Raw genomic sequence first — 16,711 nt, 5'->3', positions numbered from 1 at the left:
TCATAAACCCTCAGAATTATTACCGACTTTTAAAGAAGAGGCTACATCTACCTTGAAAGATTAGAGAGCAATGTAGGAGAATGTTATTTAAGACGATACTCGTCCACTGATTATATCTTCCACGGAGAATTAGCACCACCATGATGTTGCATCACAGAACCAGCACCACCATATAAACTTTATACGTGAATTAAACATTTCATTCACCTTGGGCACTAGGCTCCTCGAACACCCGACACCGAACACTAGCGCTGTTGATAGATCGACTGTTTCCCATGTCGGGAGTCGTGTGTTCCAGGCTCCTAGTGCATGAGGTGAATGAAATAGCATCACCATACTATAGCGTCACATAACCAGGGTCACCACTTTACAACATCACAGAGAATCAACACCACAACACTGCAGCCTCACAGACAATGCACTGAGATGTAGTGCCCGTTACCATGGGAATTTCAGAACCACATCCCACTAGTTAATAATATATATTTAATATATAAAATCCTTCCGTCGACACATCGTAAAGGATAATATATAATATATATATATATATATATATATATATATATATATATATATATATAATATATATATATATATAATATATATATATAATATATACATATATATATATATATATATATATATATATATATATATATATATATATATATATATATATATATAATATATATATATATATATAATATATATATATAATATATACATATATATATATATATATATATATATATATATATATATATATATATATATATATATATATATATATATATATATATATATATATATAACTATATACGCTTTATTTCTACATATTAAAAAGAAAAAACCTCAGCTGCCTATGTAGACACCGGGTGAATGAGTAGATATATTCTCCAGGAGCCGGCTGGAGGAACCGTTATCCGGCCGCCCCCTCGCCGGATAACCAATAATCTATGAGAGGCTCTGTGACGTCACGAAGCACATATTGCCTTACCCGTTATACTGTCATCATTATGCCATTGAGAAAAACAGTAGGTGCCGTGAGGAGGATTCGAACTTAGGGGTGTGGGAGTTTCCACAAAGAGGAAATTAGGGGAACCAGTGAGATTAAACGGGGGGTCCTACACACTACTGTATATTCTAGTTGATAAAACTTGTGATAAATGGATATCCGACACATGACACTACAGCTCCCTCTCTCTCTCACGAATAAGCCATGAAATGAGAGGTATAACAGACATAACTTCTGTTTTAAAATTCTGCTGGAAAAAATTATCCGTAATAATTCGGGGAAGCTTTGGCAACCCGCCGGTTTCATGTCCCCGTCGATGATGGCTTTCAGGTAAATTGAGGCCAAATTTATCAGATATTACGGGCTCACCATAGCCCGTGCTACTTGGAACTTTTTGTTCCAGGTAGCGAATCTTTAACAACAACATATCAGATATTTGTGCCATTTTCACGAAGAACAATTTCGACGTTGGTATTGTCTCAAATATACATAATATTGTGGTCGTTTTGGAAGAAGGTTGGTGACCAAAACATATGGTCACTTCAATAGTTTATTTTTATCTTTATTTAATAAAATACAATATAAATCATATATACATAACTTTTACAAGGCAATACTACATTGGCGCATCTCGTAACTTATTGGCTTATAACTCCACACAAGTGCAGTTCTGGCGTGTAAACAACCAATTGTGTACGACCAAATAATAGTACAGTAAATTGACTTACAGTTTAAAAATATAGAACTAAAGAACTACAAAATATAGTTCAAAAGTATGAAATATTGAGGAAAATTGCATTAAACAATAATAATGATAACAGACACTGTTCTCACAGCGTGTATTGGAAGACGTGTAGCTCCTTCCTGCCTACGTCCACCTTCCCGCTATCAAACATTCTTCTATCAAACTTAAATATAGATTTAGTTACGATCTTTCTCTCGAAACATCTTTAATGCTATTGTAAGTGCTAGATATTGTTACGCGTGTATTAATAACTGTTGTATGCGTTATTTAATAATAATTAATTTTGGCGGGGACTGGAAGCCTGTATATATATACTTTAGGCTTGTATCGAGCTCCCCCTTCGCCTACTACTGCCTCTCTTCTGGACATAATCCCACAACATTTAGAAGGTTAGTGGGGTCATGGTGGGAAGTCTTACTCTCGTATACCTATTTATACCTAGGGTAAAAAGACGCATTAGGCGAGAGGAAACGTGCCTAACCATTTCTGTTCCGCCTGGGAATCGAACCCGAAATCCCCGACTGCGAGTCGAGAATGAAGTCAACTGTACTACGAAACCCATTTCTCAAATACAAATTAACATAAGCTTATATAAACCTTATATGCAATAAATCTATATTTGCATATTTTATATTTTTTGGTATACATCATTCTTGCGCTCCTGAAGACATGTGTACATTACTCTATTTTCAGTAATCCGTTTACCCGAAGACTTGACACATTACGTCCAAATCCAGGAAAGGGAATTTGCGTATCGCTTCACGAGAATAAATCCACCCAACTGCATCCGGATTTATTTCAGAAATTCTTCGTGGCATCAGGAGAGGACTCGTAGCCTCGTACATATATAGATGCTATTTCCTTATTAGTTAAATTTTTAAACTACTGTGGACGCCGGTGTACAAATATAAAATTCGATATTAAGTGAATTTTTGTTCGGGTTAATGAGGGGGGGGGGGTTTAGAGGAGTCATGGTGGGGGGAGAAGTTAAAGGGGGTCATGGTGGGAAGGTTACTGGGGTCATGGTGGGAAGGTTACTGGGGTCATGGTGGGAAGGTTACTGGGGTCATGGTGGGAAGGTTACTGGGGTCATGGTGGGAAGTTTACTGGGGTCATGGTGGGAAGGTTACTGGGGTCATGGTGGGAAGGTTACTGGGGCCATGGTGGGAAGGTTACTGGGGTCATGGTGGGAAGGTTACTGGGGTCATGGTGGGAAGGTTACTGGGGTCATGGTGGGAAGTTTACTGGGGTCATGGTGGGAAGGTTACTGGGGTCATGGTGGGAAGGTTACTGGGGCCATGGTGGGAAGGTTACTGGGGTCATGGTGGGAAGGTTACTGGGGTCATGGTGGGAAGGTTACTGGGGTCATGGTGGGAAGGTTACTGGGGTCATGGTGGGAAGGTTACTGGGGTCATGGTGGGAAGATTACTGGGGTCACGGGGAAGGAGTTGGTATAAGTAGATTGCTTGCGACCTTAATTGAACATCCTCCACTCACCGTCACGTTGCATTACCCGCTGGTAATATGCCATAATAGTGTGCCAGTGACTGGACCAAGTGCCAACACACAGGCAAGCAGGTGTCAGTAAGTAGCCCAAGAGTGCCAACATGAGTGTGATTACATCGTGCATCAGCATCCAGTGCCCCCTCTCCCCCACCACCACCACAACCCAAAATCCCCTCTCCCAATGATTATTTTTTTTATCCTGAGAGCGGATATGACTGATCGAGAGATTTTTTTATTATTATTATTTTCTACCACAGACGTGGCTACACATTTACAATGATAAACCAATATATATACATTTTGTTGCCAGACATACAGTTCGGGGATTTATTGAACAATCAACCACAGGTGATTGTAGTGCTTTTGAAATGCTAGGCTAAGCTACATACGTAAATACATAGATACACAGATTTATGTACGCTACATAAAGTGTTCGATGTGTCTTTTACATAGTGTCATTAATGTGCATTTACAAAGGCGAAACGTAACTCTGATCAGCTTTCACATATACTTTATACACATACATACACACATATACATACATACATACATACATACATACATACATACATACATACATACATACATACATACATACATACATACATACACACACACACATACATTTGTCTCTTTTACTCTGACAGGGTGAGATAGCTGATAGAGAAACTAGCGTGCAATTAAGAACTTAACCACTGAAGGTGATTAAGATGCTTTTACAAGCTCAGGTTATATAGTTACATCACATACATTGAGATAAAAGCCTTCGTATTATTACTATCAAATGGTATTCATCTTTTGAGAGAGAGGGGAGGGGGGAAAAGCCAGCCATTAACATCGGCTTCCGCTAATACAGTTTTATGTCGGTGAGGGATATATAAGCCGACTAGCCTCGCCTGTGTAAAATACTAGTCGGTAAATACAAAGATTACGAAGGAAATCAAATCTCGACAATATCTTTGCGAATATATTGTGTATTATATTCCTATTTATTTTAATCCCTCGTCTTCGTAATCATTGTATTTATCGTCTATGAAGGATGTGTCTATTTATGTGTCTTTCTGTCTGTCGGTACGACGATTTTTGAACTTAAGGTAAGAGTATGCGTCAAAATGCGACGCTTTATTAGGACGGGTTGAACCGAGTATCCAGTTGAAAACGGGACATGTCAATAATTGCGAGCCGCTATGATTGTTAGTACATCAGTTTTTGGTCTTAGGGGGATTTATACATCAAAATGTGATGTACTGTTTGATAGGCTGGGTTGTAAGTCACACAGTTGATTGTGCACGGGTGTATAATCTGTACACCAGTTGATTGACAGTTGAGAGGCGGGACCAAAGAGCCAAAGCTCAACCCCCGCAAGCACATCTAGGCGAGAACAGTCACCAAGCAGCACAAACATACCAAGATACCATCAGTATCCTGGTATGAACGCCGGATCAGCGTTTTATCTGCAGCCGTCTGTGCCACAATAACATCACGCACTAAACACTAGACCATTAGCTTCACTGGTCACCAAACATTCAGTGAAGGTCTCCTATAATGAAACAGGAGCCATGCAGGCCATACAGGGCACCATGTGGTTCAAGATGGCTGACTCTCCACCACCAGGCGGGACAGATACGTACTTCACTCACCTGTACCTTCAAGGCTCCACAGTCGTAGAATACATCCAAGGTTCCCAAAGGTATACCGAACCTTCCTGGTTGTTCTGACCAATACTCAGGTGGTGCACACGAACGTCTAGCTCGAAAATGCGGGTTCTAACTATTACACTTTGCACTCGACTCATGTTTTCAGCTCTTCTTCTTCTTCCTGATTGGATCGTTCGGTCATGACGTCACCCACTATCTCGCTCGTGATTGGCGGAAAACCTGTTTGTCTGCCTCCATCTTTGTTAACGTCATCACCTGTGACGCGAAACTCGGGCATAATCTTTCCTCACATTCAGATTAATCTCTTACCGTCTAATGTGTGTATATATATATATATATATATATATATATATATATATATATATGTATATCACGAAAATAAACACGTGATTAAGAATGTGACAATGTCAGACCACGGAGGAAAATGAAACAGGAATTTCCTTAAGTACTTTCGTATATTAAATACATCTTCAGAAGGAATGAAGATTTCTTGAAGGAACAGAAGGAACAGAAGATTTTCTGTTTCATTTTCCTCCGTGGTCTGACATTGTCATATATATATATATATATATATATATATATATATATATATATATATATATATATATATATATATATATATATAAATATATATATATATATATATATATATATATATATATATATATATATATATATATATATATATATATATATATATATATGTTAGAATGCCAGAAGGAATGATGTTTACAGTATAAAGGTAGTACAAATCCACAAGGGCCGTGACGAGAATTCGAACCTACGTCTGTGAGCATCCCAGACACTGCCTTAATCGACTGAGCTACGACATGGTAAAAGAGTTGAAACCGAAGTTCTACTGAACTTACTGGATCCTCGTCACGGCCCTTGTGGATTTGGTCATTGATGCATCACCTTATTGTGATTTCTGTGTGTAATGAAGGAAGGGCGAATACGTAGAACGGCCTATTGACATAGCTCGAGTGCAGGGGGAACTTGTGTAAAACCCTGGTTTGTGTCTCGGAGAGGCTGCAGGATCCAGTAAGTTCAGTAGAACTTCGGTTTCAACTCCTTTTTACCATGTCGTAGCTCAGTCGATTAAGGCAGCGTCTGAGATGCTCACAGATGTAGTTTCGAATCCTCGTCACGGCCTTTGTGGATTTGTTCATTGATGCATCACGCTATTGTGATTTCTTTGTGTAGTGTAGTAAAGGTTGTACAACACTAAACTACGACGACAGATGAGGTTCCTAATCATTCCTTCAAGAGCTTTAGGAAAAATAAATTGGTTAGAAAGGTGGTTTCTAAGAGCTAATATAGCTCGACTCTGCTGATACAAATAGTAAATATAAACACACACACAAATTACACGACACAGCTAATGGAGTTCCAGCTCTTTCCCTAAGGAAGTATAGAGATTGAAACATTAATGAAAATGACACGAAATTGCTTGGAAGTCACCTGGGCCCCCAAGGAAGGGAGGCGGTGGTATCGACACCAGAAGATGCAAGGAAGGAAACGATCACCTCTCGGAAGTTAGCACGGAAAATTTAGTTAAGAAGGGAGGTAGAGATGGAGGGAGAGGGAGGCTAGTGGTAGGGAAGTAAGAATATATATAACGTTAAATAATCCCTTAAGGATTCGAACCTAAGCTGCCAGGGTAACAGCCTAGTTAGCATCTCATCTCATCTCAACCAACGACAGTAAAAAGTTTTTTTTTTATTATTATTATTTTCTACCACAGACGTGGCCACACATTTACAATGCTAACTAGCATATATACATTTTCTTCTGTCCTCCATGGACAGGGTGAAAGATTTGGACGGTCGTACGATCCAAATACGTCCAAGTCCCCAAAATGTTATATCCATGATTATTGTGGGTTGCAACTTCTATGACTGGCACGTGGATTACCTAATTCCTCCAGACTCAAGTGGAGAGGCCTAAAGCCCCAGTTGAATACCAGTGGTGTCTCTCTCTCTGGGAACCTCTCTTATGTTCGTAGCCTATTCAGTAGAACTATAATTTTCCACTGGGGTGGACGTGGGTTCGAGGCTTCGATAATGCATGAATAGTTACATGATAGTTCATACAGTGAATGAAATATATTTTCCACGATTATTGTGGTTTGCAGAAGACACGTTATAAAAAAAATAATGTTTTTGTTTTTTAATAACGTGTGTAATTCGTAATCTATAATTAGTTTTAATTTTTTTGTATAAGTTTTTCTTAATCTTTTCGGTCATAATTGTAATTTTGAATTCGTCATTGTTGTTGGTGCATGTTATTAAATTTTACCTTTTTTAATAATTCCGTGAGTTGAGTTTAGTGTTTTGTTCCTTTGTGTAATTATTGTAAACTGTATCTCTTACTTTAACGCATGTAAATCTCTTCCGTATTTACTGAACAGGTTTTACTGTTCAGTATAAAAGTGAATCTTAAAGTAAGTTAGGGGGGGGGGGGGGTTACAGGCTCAAATATTTCCCCAAAATTAATATCCTCATAGGAAGCGGGTCTTTGATGTTGGTCTGTTCCCACGTCAACACCTTACAGAAACCTCGCCAACTGTATTTTATTAAAATTTAAGGAGCTGGCGCGTGTTTGTGTGTAGGTGTTTGCTGGTTCTTGTGTTTCTAGTTGAGTGTATGTGTTTGGGGGGGGGGGTGTTTGTGAGGGTGCTTTTGGGGCTGTATACGTGTTTGGATGTTCGCGAGTGTGTGTGTGTGTGTGTGTGTGTGTGTGCGTGTGTGGGTGTGTATGTGTGTGTGGGTGTAATAGAGTGTTTGAAGTTGTGTGCGTGTACATCCCGTGCGACTTAGGCCCGATGAAACATGGAGCTCTTGAAATCCAGTGTTAATTGAGGCCAATACCAACAAATTCAATTACGTTATATTGCTTGACGAGAACAAATAATATATATATATATATATATATATATATATATATATATATATATATATATATATATATATATATATATATATATAATTTTAGCTAAAATGAGAAATCCCAAAAGAGTTTCATTTTGATCTTTGCTGCCATCTTATGATGTCACACAATTTAAAATAAATTATAACAAATAAATAAATATACATTTAATGAAAAACTAATATATGAACAAAGTGATTTTTTAGTTATAACTCCGATATACAGAATACTAAAAGGTAAAAACAGAGTGGCGTATATATATATATATATATATGTATATATATATATATATATATATATATATATATATATATATATATATATATATGTATATATATATATATATAAATTACGGGCTATTCACCATGCCACCTCTTGGGTAGCTAAATCTCCATCACCACTATAAACAAAAGGGCCTTCCATAAATGAACGTTACAGTCCCGTTCCTGTGTCAGGTAAGTCCACTAGGGGCTCACCATAGCCCGTGCTATTTGGAACTTTTTGTTCCCAGTAGCTGAATCTAAAACGACAACATCATAAATGCAGACTGGTATACAGTCTACTAGCGCGGACCACCGAGTGAAATCTACGGTCTAAATTCCACATCGCCAATACACCAAGTAAAGTTTTGGTATCCTGGAGATGCTCCAGAAGATCTGTCTTCTGTGCGTGCTGGGATAGGATTATGTTCATTTAGGCTCAACGATATAGCCGTGAAAGATTGGGAACCGGAATGTAATCCCTCTGCTTACAGTGTCGAAGCAGACCTGTAACGTATAGTGTAAACTGTTCAGGTTCGGTACCAAGCTGCACCTTGAGTGGGAGGTGTACCTGCAAGCCGCTCAGCCCCTTACCTATGTCGAGTGATTTAGGGAGCTGATGGCTTTCTTGGCTGATAGCCATTGCTGAAAACTTTGACACAGTGCTTGGAGCAAGCTGTGGAGGTTGTCTTTCTTGGCTAGAGACCTAGTTACACCTTGGCAGCAAATTGGTCTGCAAGTAAGTCAGTTTTCCTGCTGATTGAAACAGGTCCATTATCTCAGCTTTGTGGTGGGATTGTGTCCTTGTCTGAATATCCCTGCCGGTCATTAACCAGGGGACTACCACACTTTGGATTCAACTCTTGCCGATGGAAATTGTCTTCTTCTCTCTGATTCCCTGCGAGAGACTGCCCACTTTTGTACTTATTCCACTTGACAACAAACACTTTTGTGAACACGACCGTTGTGATCAAAAGTATGCCTGACAGTAATGTCAGGCATACTTTTGGCATACATACATTATTGTCTAATAAGGACAATAATGTCGTCTTCAGGCCCTGTGTTTGGCCTCAGCAGTCACCCAATATGGAGAGTTTATGCTAAATAATTCTTATAATTATGAGCTAAATGTCTGTCGATTTTTCTTAGAAAAATAACTGCCACGAAATTGATAATAATAATAAATTGAAATAATATTGATACTTCTCCCAATATCCCTTCAGCTTCTACTAAAGCTACCACTCCTCATATTAATATTATTATGCTATTGCTACTATCACTAACTACCACTATTGCTACTACTCCAAAACCTTGCAGTAGTGAGGAGGAGATGGTGACCTTGGAGGAGAATAGGACGCTCTTGGAGGAGATTAAAACCTTGGAGGAGAATAGGACGTTCTTGGAGGAGGAGATTAGACCTTGGAGGAGGAGATTAAGACATTGGAGGAGGAGATTAAGACCTTGGAGGAGGAGATGACGTTCTTGGAGGAGGAGATTAAGATCTTGGAGGAGGCGATTAAGACCTTGGAGGAGGAGATTAAGACCTTGGAGGAGGAGATTAAGACCTTGGAGGAGGCGATTAAGACCGTGGAGGAGAATAGGACGTTCTTGGAGGAGGAGATTAAGATCGTGGAGGAGGAGATTAAGACCTTGGAGGAGGAGATGACGTTCTTGGAGGAGGAGAGTAAGACCTTGGAGGAGGAGATTAAGACCTTGGAGGAGGAGATTAAGACCGTGGAGGAGAATAGGACGTTCTTGGAGGAGGAGATTAAGATCGTGGAGGAGGAGATTACGGCCTTGGAGGAGATGACGACCTTGTAGGAGGAGATGAAGACCTTGAAGGAGAGGAAGACCTTGAAGGACACGAAAACGAGAATTCTGTTATGCTGGTCGACGGAAATTAAATAAACCTGATTATCCACGAGAAGGGACTTTCATCTTCCAATTATCGGAATGATTTTATAAATATTATTTATATGTTATTCCAATATAATTTCGACTGAAGTAATTATCGTAGATGCACGAGATAATAGATCATTCTCGTAGATACATCAATGGATTTCATGAATATAAATATACTTAAACGAAAAAAGTCTCACGAACTTCTCATCTTAATTTTTTTTTTGCTGCTGCTGCTGCTGCTATCACTATTATCGTATGGTCGGTAGTACAGACGGGCTCGTTCTTGACTCATACTCGAGAACTCCGAGTTCGAATCCCGGGCGGGAGGGAAATGGTTGGGCGCGTTTTCTATCACCTAATGTACCTGTTCACCTAGCAGTAAATAGATACCCAGGAGTTAGTCAGTTTGTTGTGGAGTTGCATCCTGGTGAAGGGGGGGGGGAGGTCAGTATTTGACCTTGGGGAAGGGTACCTCAATATAAGCCTAACATGTATACATATACTGGCTGCCTGTCCCGCGATATAATGAATTGTTATACCTTACTGAGGTCCTCTTTGACCAACTACTAAATCTCCACGCCTAACTCCTGGGTATCTCTTTACTACAAGGTGAACAGATGCATCAGGTAAAAGGAAACGTGCACAGCCGTCTTTGTCCTGTCAAGGGATCGAACCCGGGATTCTTGGTTGTTAGCCAAAGACGTAACTGCTACATGACCAATTGTAACGAAATTGCTGTTTCGCACTTCACATATGATAACTTTGTCACTAGTTAACTATGCTCTTTATCTCGCTATACACTGTCACGGTGACACAGTGTATAGCGAGTTAAGATATAGTGTTAATAATGGTGACACTGTCATCATCATTAACAATCGTCCTTTATAATGTGGCATTGAAAACGTTATCGGTTATATATACTTTAAGAATATTATGGTTGGTCATTAAACTCTTGTTTTCTATGATACACCTTCCAAAGAAAATGGTCATTTTCTATGTATCCTACTTGCTCGCGCTGATGTAGACTACATCAGGATTGAATTGAAATAAGTTTATTGAGGTATAAATACACAAAAAGGGATGAGGTAGCGCAAGGTATTCTCACCCAGTTTAGTACAACGTGTTCATCTATATACACACACACACACACACACACACACACACACACACACACACACACACACACACACACACACACACACACACACACACACACACACACACATCACAAACAATCAACATATTACGGAACATTCCGTAATATAATTCTTATCATATAAGTGATAAACATACATTTCTTTACATTCATGTCTTTACATCATTTATAGCGGTATAAATTATTTGAATTAGCTGTGATATGAAATTTTGCTGTTTTTATGGATAGCAATATGTGCGCGTCGCTGTCGTTCAAACTGAATGTCGTTTCACTCCCGCCCAAAAGATGGGTATGTGGTGTATAAAGTTGACTATACAAGTCCTTACCTGAATTTACCTGAGGGGCCACTTACACTCTAGTGGCCTCGACGAGGACTGGAAGTCGGCGGCTTGTGGGTCATATGGCATGTATAGCTCTAACTGGCATCCATTCCCTCATAATGTAGGCCTTCGTAATTATAGCAATTTAGTTTAAGTAGCTTATTTTTGACTCTACGCCCATCCTGTGAGCTTTGGCGGGAGGGTTACAGAATCACGTGATATGTATATGAACTGAATCCAATGATTTTAAGCTAAGCAAGTTACCTTAGATTTGAATTAGTTAAAATTAATTTATACAATATTTTAGGCTTCACCAGGAGTGTAGGTTTCAGAATGTATAACACAACAGATGCAGAGTTTATCAGCTAAGAGACAAGCAGGGAATTAATGATAATTCAATTTAGTGACAATGAAGTACTCTTTTTGTATACTAATAATGATATTACACACAGAAATCACATCACCTACGACACCAGCATTGCCAGTCGCGTACTCTACCGCTAGACCATCGCTGAATTGTAAAAAAATTACTGACTTGTAAAAGTCACCTGCTTTCTTATTCTAGGAAAAAACTTGTTAATGATCAATAGGTATAATGTAGCAGGTCTCCCGCAGTTTATCACTCTTTCACTTAGAGCGAATTCATTGAATTGACTTAATTAATTTAGGTTAGAATTTAACATCTTGGAATCGATTCATTCTGCTAAAATGAAACCTAAATTGAACAATTCAAAGTCCTCGGCTTCGTTGTTTACACATTAATTTGATCTTCTAGAAGTAGGCTGATAGGCTTTATATATTTTGTAAACTTTTATTGTCTTGGTCTTTTTAATTTATATTGATTTTAAGATTTCTGAACGATTTATTTATATTTTTTACCATTTATTGTTTTGCTTAGTAATACGTATTTTTTTTTTAGCATTTGTGATTGAGTTTAGCATTTGTGATCGACTATTTTGTTGCTAGTCAGGCTATCTCTGGTGATGGTCTGGGTGTGTGAACAAATGATGTGATCGTTCATATAGCTCTTGTGCCCCACCTTTCAGTCGCCTAATATAATGGCTCCAGACTGGCTTGTTTTAATCATACTTTGAAACAATGTACAGTTATCCTCAACTACCTCCCTTGTTAACTTCTTGTACTGAAGTTTTTTCTTGCATATCTATTGCTTAGCTAAGTTTCTAGTTTCCTCTGTCCATTTTGAGTGTCAAGTTTGTCAATTACTCAAGGAATCTTATATATTGTAATGTGACCTCTTTCAGTGGTGAGGTCTAGTTGCCTCAACCTGTCCTCGAAGCTCAGTCCTCTAAGTCAGGGTCTTGTAGCAAACCTTTGGAATTTCCTTTTCTGTTTGCTATTTCAGCTGGGTATTACACACTGTGGCTACATGTTCTATTATTTGTTGATGTAAGTAGTATGCGATGTCCTGAAAGCTTCCTTGTTCATGTGCCTGAACGCTACGCTTTTTCAGACTCTCTCTCCAGGTCTGCCTGAAGTATTCTGTAATACTGTTCTTTCTGACTCTTCTCATCAGTTTTGTGCGTCGGCAAACATTGACATAGAGGATTCCCCCTCAGTTATGTTATTGATGTCAGATCAGTACTGATCCCAACACTGATTTCTGCGGTGCTTCGCTTGATATTTCATTCAATTCTGATCTCTCCAATCTGATTATTATTGTTTGATTCCGTTTGTGATTGGTTGTCTTAATCACTCGAGTACACCCACTGCTCAGTTACTCCATCTTGTTGCACAAGTTTGCACAATAGCGTCTTGTGTGTATTCAAATTGTGTGGGATAGGTAAGGAATGATTATGTGACTACTTATTTTAAACTAATACTGCACCTACTACCGAAGTGCTTGCATACTATAGGTGCCATGTTTGTATCTCCAGGTTGTGCTCGGCTACTGAGGATGTCGTCGCGGGCGGTGCAGCTACGGAAGCAATGGGCGAGTCGTCGCGCGCTCTCTGACTCCTTGTTCGAATCTCCCTGGGGCTCTGTGGCCGCCGCTGACTCCTGCCAGCCGCCGTCCAGCCTCCCGTGGGTGCTTCAGGACGAGGCAGCGGGCAGCGCGGCGGGGAGCGGCGCGGACACTCCCAGCGGAGTGGGCAGCCCCCGCCACACGGGTAGTCCCGTAGTGTGGGAGAGCGGCGGCGGTGGGCAGGGGTCCTGGTGCGGCTGCGCAGGTGTGGGCCAGCCCACCTGCTCTTCTCCACTTCACGAGTCTTTGGTGGGCGGCCTCGCGGACCGCGTCTGCTGCCTCTTAGAGCCGTGGCACGTCGACGCCGCTGTCCAGGTCGGCGTCCCGGATGACGAGCGACCCAATCCTGTCAAGCCGAAGAAATTCTGTGAGCGTCAGCCGAGTGGACACAGCAGTGAACGAAACAGTGTAGACAAAAGTTTTGATAAGAGCAATGACCTCCCCTCAGACCCGAGGGGAGGGAGTGGAGCCGCGGCGCCGCACGTGGAGGGCGCAACAGGTGCCGCGGTGTGGCAGCCGTCGCCACCCCGGCGCAGCGGTGCACACAGACAGAGGTCAAGCAGTTACTGCGCGCCTGTAGAAGGCCACAAGCCACACCAAGCTTGGCCTGTGGAATTCATGTGCGCCCCAGCGGTGATGGAGTTCGGTGGCCAAACGTCACCAGGGTCACTGGGGGGGTCGCCGCCCCCGGGGGACGCCCTCGTGGACGGCGAGTCTTTCGACCAGGACGAACTGACGTCCCATCTGAAGGAACTACCGTCACAAATGCCTAGAAGGGAATCTCGGACAGGAATCTTCAACGGCCTCTACACCAGTCTCTCAGCTGCCACTAAACTCCGCCTGGTGCACCAGTTGTCTGTGGACGAGACCCGTAGTACCGTGTACGCTGACCTGGCCGCCCTGGCCGCCGCCCCGGACCTGACAGGGGCGCCGCCCCTACCCTACACTGCCGACCTCACAGCCCTCAAACCAGCAGAAAAACGTCGCAGATTTTTCCAGAGGAAACAAACCAATTCGGCCCCGGACAGTTTTGACGGCAACTTGCCCTGCAAGAAAGGTCCTCACTCAGTCTCCTTCTGCCTGGACTCGGCCCTGAAGGTGCCGACTATCCTGCCCTGGGCCGACACAGGTAACGTACCGAGCATCATTATCTTTATCTTAAGCTTTAACCTAACCAGATTATACACGATAATTATTCCCTAAAACGCAAATATATCAGTTACGAACTTTCGTGACTAAGGTAAGGTAATTAGGAGGAGAAAGCACTAATACGACTATACACTTTCTGGCTAAATTCACAATGATTTTCATTACATACTTCAGGTTTGTTATTCATAAAGCTTAAATGAAGGGAACTAATAACCGGTATATTAGTGTTGACGGCGTTGTTCTGGACGGGAGAGTTGCAGCATGTCTCCCAGGGGCTCCCAAGGGCTCCCAAAGGGGCTCCCAGGGAGGGCTCCCAGGAGGGGCTCTTAGGGGTGCTCCTAGGGGCTCCCAGGGGCTGCCAGGGAGGGCTCTCAGGGGCCCCACAACAGAGAGCAACACTCGTGATGACAGGGCTGGCCTGCTGATCACCAGGGTTAACTTGTCTTAACTGAAACAGCTTCCCTTCTCTCTCTCTCTCTCTCTCTCTCTCTCTCTCTCTCTCTCTCTCTCTCTCTCTCTCTCTCTCTCTCTCTCTCTCTCTCTCTCTCTCTCTCTCTCTCTCTCTCTCTCTCTAGTGGGAGGAGAGAGAGAGAGAGACTCTCTCTCCTCCCACTATTTATCTATACATGCATCATTCATTCCCTTTATACGCATATTCATAATTTAATCTAGAAGATGAAGATTCCAGAAGATGTATTTAACTGGAGTCCAGGAACTCGTCCTTTTAGACAACATACAAACAATAATAACAGTGATTATCAGTAATACAAGATGAATAATAAGAATACAGAATCATGAGGAGAAAGCACTAAGCAAGTTTGGTCATATAACACGCTGAAGGGAGATGGGAATAGGATAGGAGTCGGTCCAAGAGAACCAACAGTCCTCAGTCCCTTGGACCATCAGGAATCGAACTCTGATCTGCATTTGGCGAGGTCGTTGCCGCGACAACCAGCCCAAGAAAATAAATACTAGAAATATACATAAATAATTATAATAAAAGAAATTATGTAAACAAATGAATGTCCGTTTGTTTGTTAAAGGTCGTTTGTTGATTTAGGAGCGTTAATTGTTTACCGTAAGATGTGTTGATGTGGTCAAGGAGATGATACTGGAGAGGTGAACTGAATTACCAAAACTGCAAAAGAAAATTAAACGAGAAATATGAAGAGTGCAATATTGCATTAATTGAACAATAGCCGGAGAGGCAATGCACTCAGGCGTGCTCGCGCACACACACACACACACACACACACACACACACACACACACACACACACACACACACACACACACACACACACACACACACACACACACATACATATATATACACTCCCAGAAGTCATTAGTAATTTGAGATTGAATGATTATATCTCCGTCACCTGGTATACAGCTGTTGATTGTATTATTAACCCCCAGTGTCACTCCCCCGGCTCCACTCCTCCCTCCCTCCTGCTACTCTTACTCCTACTTCTCCAACTGCTCCTTTACGGGCTCACCATAGCCCGTGCTACATGGACACTTCGTTCTGAGTAACTAAATCTGTAACAACAACAACAACAACAATCCAACTGCTCCTCTCCTATTACACTATCTCCTCTTCCTCGTCCTCTTACATCTTCTCTTCTGTCATCTCCATCTCCTCTTCCGCCGGTTACTATGTAACGATCAATTCCTGTTCCTCTTCTGGTAAGGAAGATGTAACCTTGTGGTTACAAGGTAACTACAAGGTAGGTGAGCACTCTGGGACCCCCCCACCCTCTCCCCTAGCCCCTCCCTCTCTCAAACTTCCTCTACCCCCCCCCCCCCCGCCCATCCTCAACCACCCCCTTCCCAAGTCCCTCCCCATTTCTCCCCATTGATCAGCCCTCAACTCTTCCCCCCTTCCCCTAACTACTACCTTTCTTCAACACTTCCCCTCTCTTAACCTTTCCCTTCCCCTCCCCTTCCCTCAACCCTCCCCCTCCCTCAACCCTCCCCCTCCCCTTCCCCCAACCCTCCCCCCCTACCCATCCCTCAACCCTCCCCCCCTCTCTCAGAACTATTTCACCAACATTGATTAGTATCCTTTAGAAGTTTAAGGTA

The 16,711-nt window shown here is 41.5% G+C and overlaps 1 protein-coding gene across 1 annotated transcript; it reads left to right on the top strand.

Annotated features, from left to right (window-relative positions):
- The first annotated feature begins 9,585 nt into the window (after nucleotides 1-9,585).
- LOC123768554 (uncharacterized protein PF3D7_1120000-like) lies at nucleotides 9,586-9,933 on the top strand. The gene has a single exon (XM_045759204.2). It carries the CDS (start codon nucleotides 9,586-9,588, stop codon nucleotides 9,931-9,933), a length of 348 nt encoding a protein of 115 aa, XP_045615160.2.
- Nucleotides 9,934-16,711: the final 6,778 nt, after the last annotated feature.

This window comes from Procambarus clarkii, chromosome 35 (assembly GCF_040958095.1).
Source record: "Procambarus clarkii isolate CNS0578487 chromosome 35, FALCON_Pclarkii_2.0, whole genome shotgun sequence".
Lineage (NCBI taxonomy): Eukaryota > Metazoa > Arthropoda > Malacostraca > Decapoda > Cambaridae > Procambarus > Procambarus clarkii.
The sequence above is the reverse complement of the archived record's forward strand: the minus strand, read 5'-3'. Positions and strand labels throughout refer to the sequence as shown.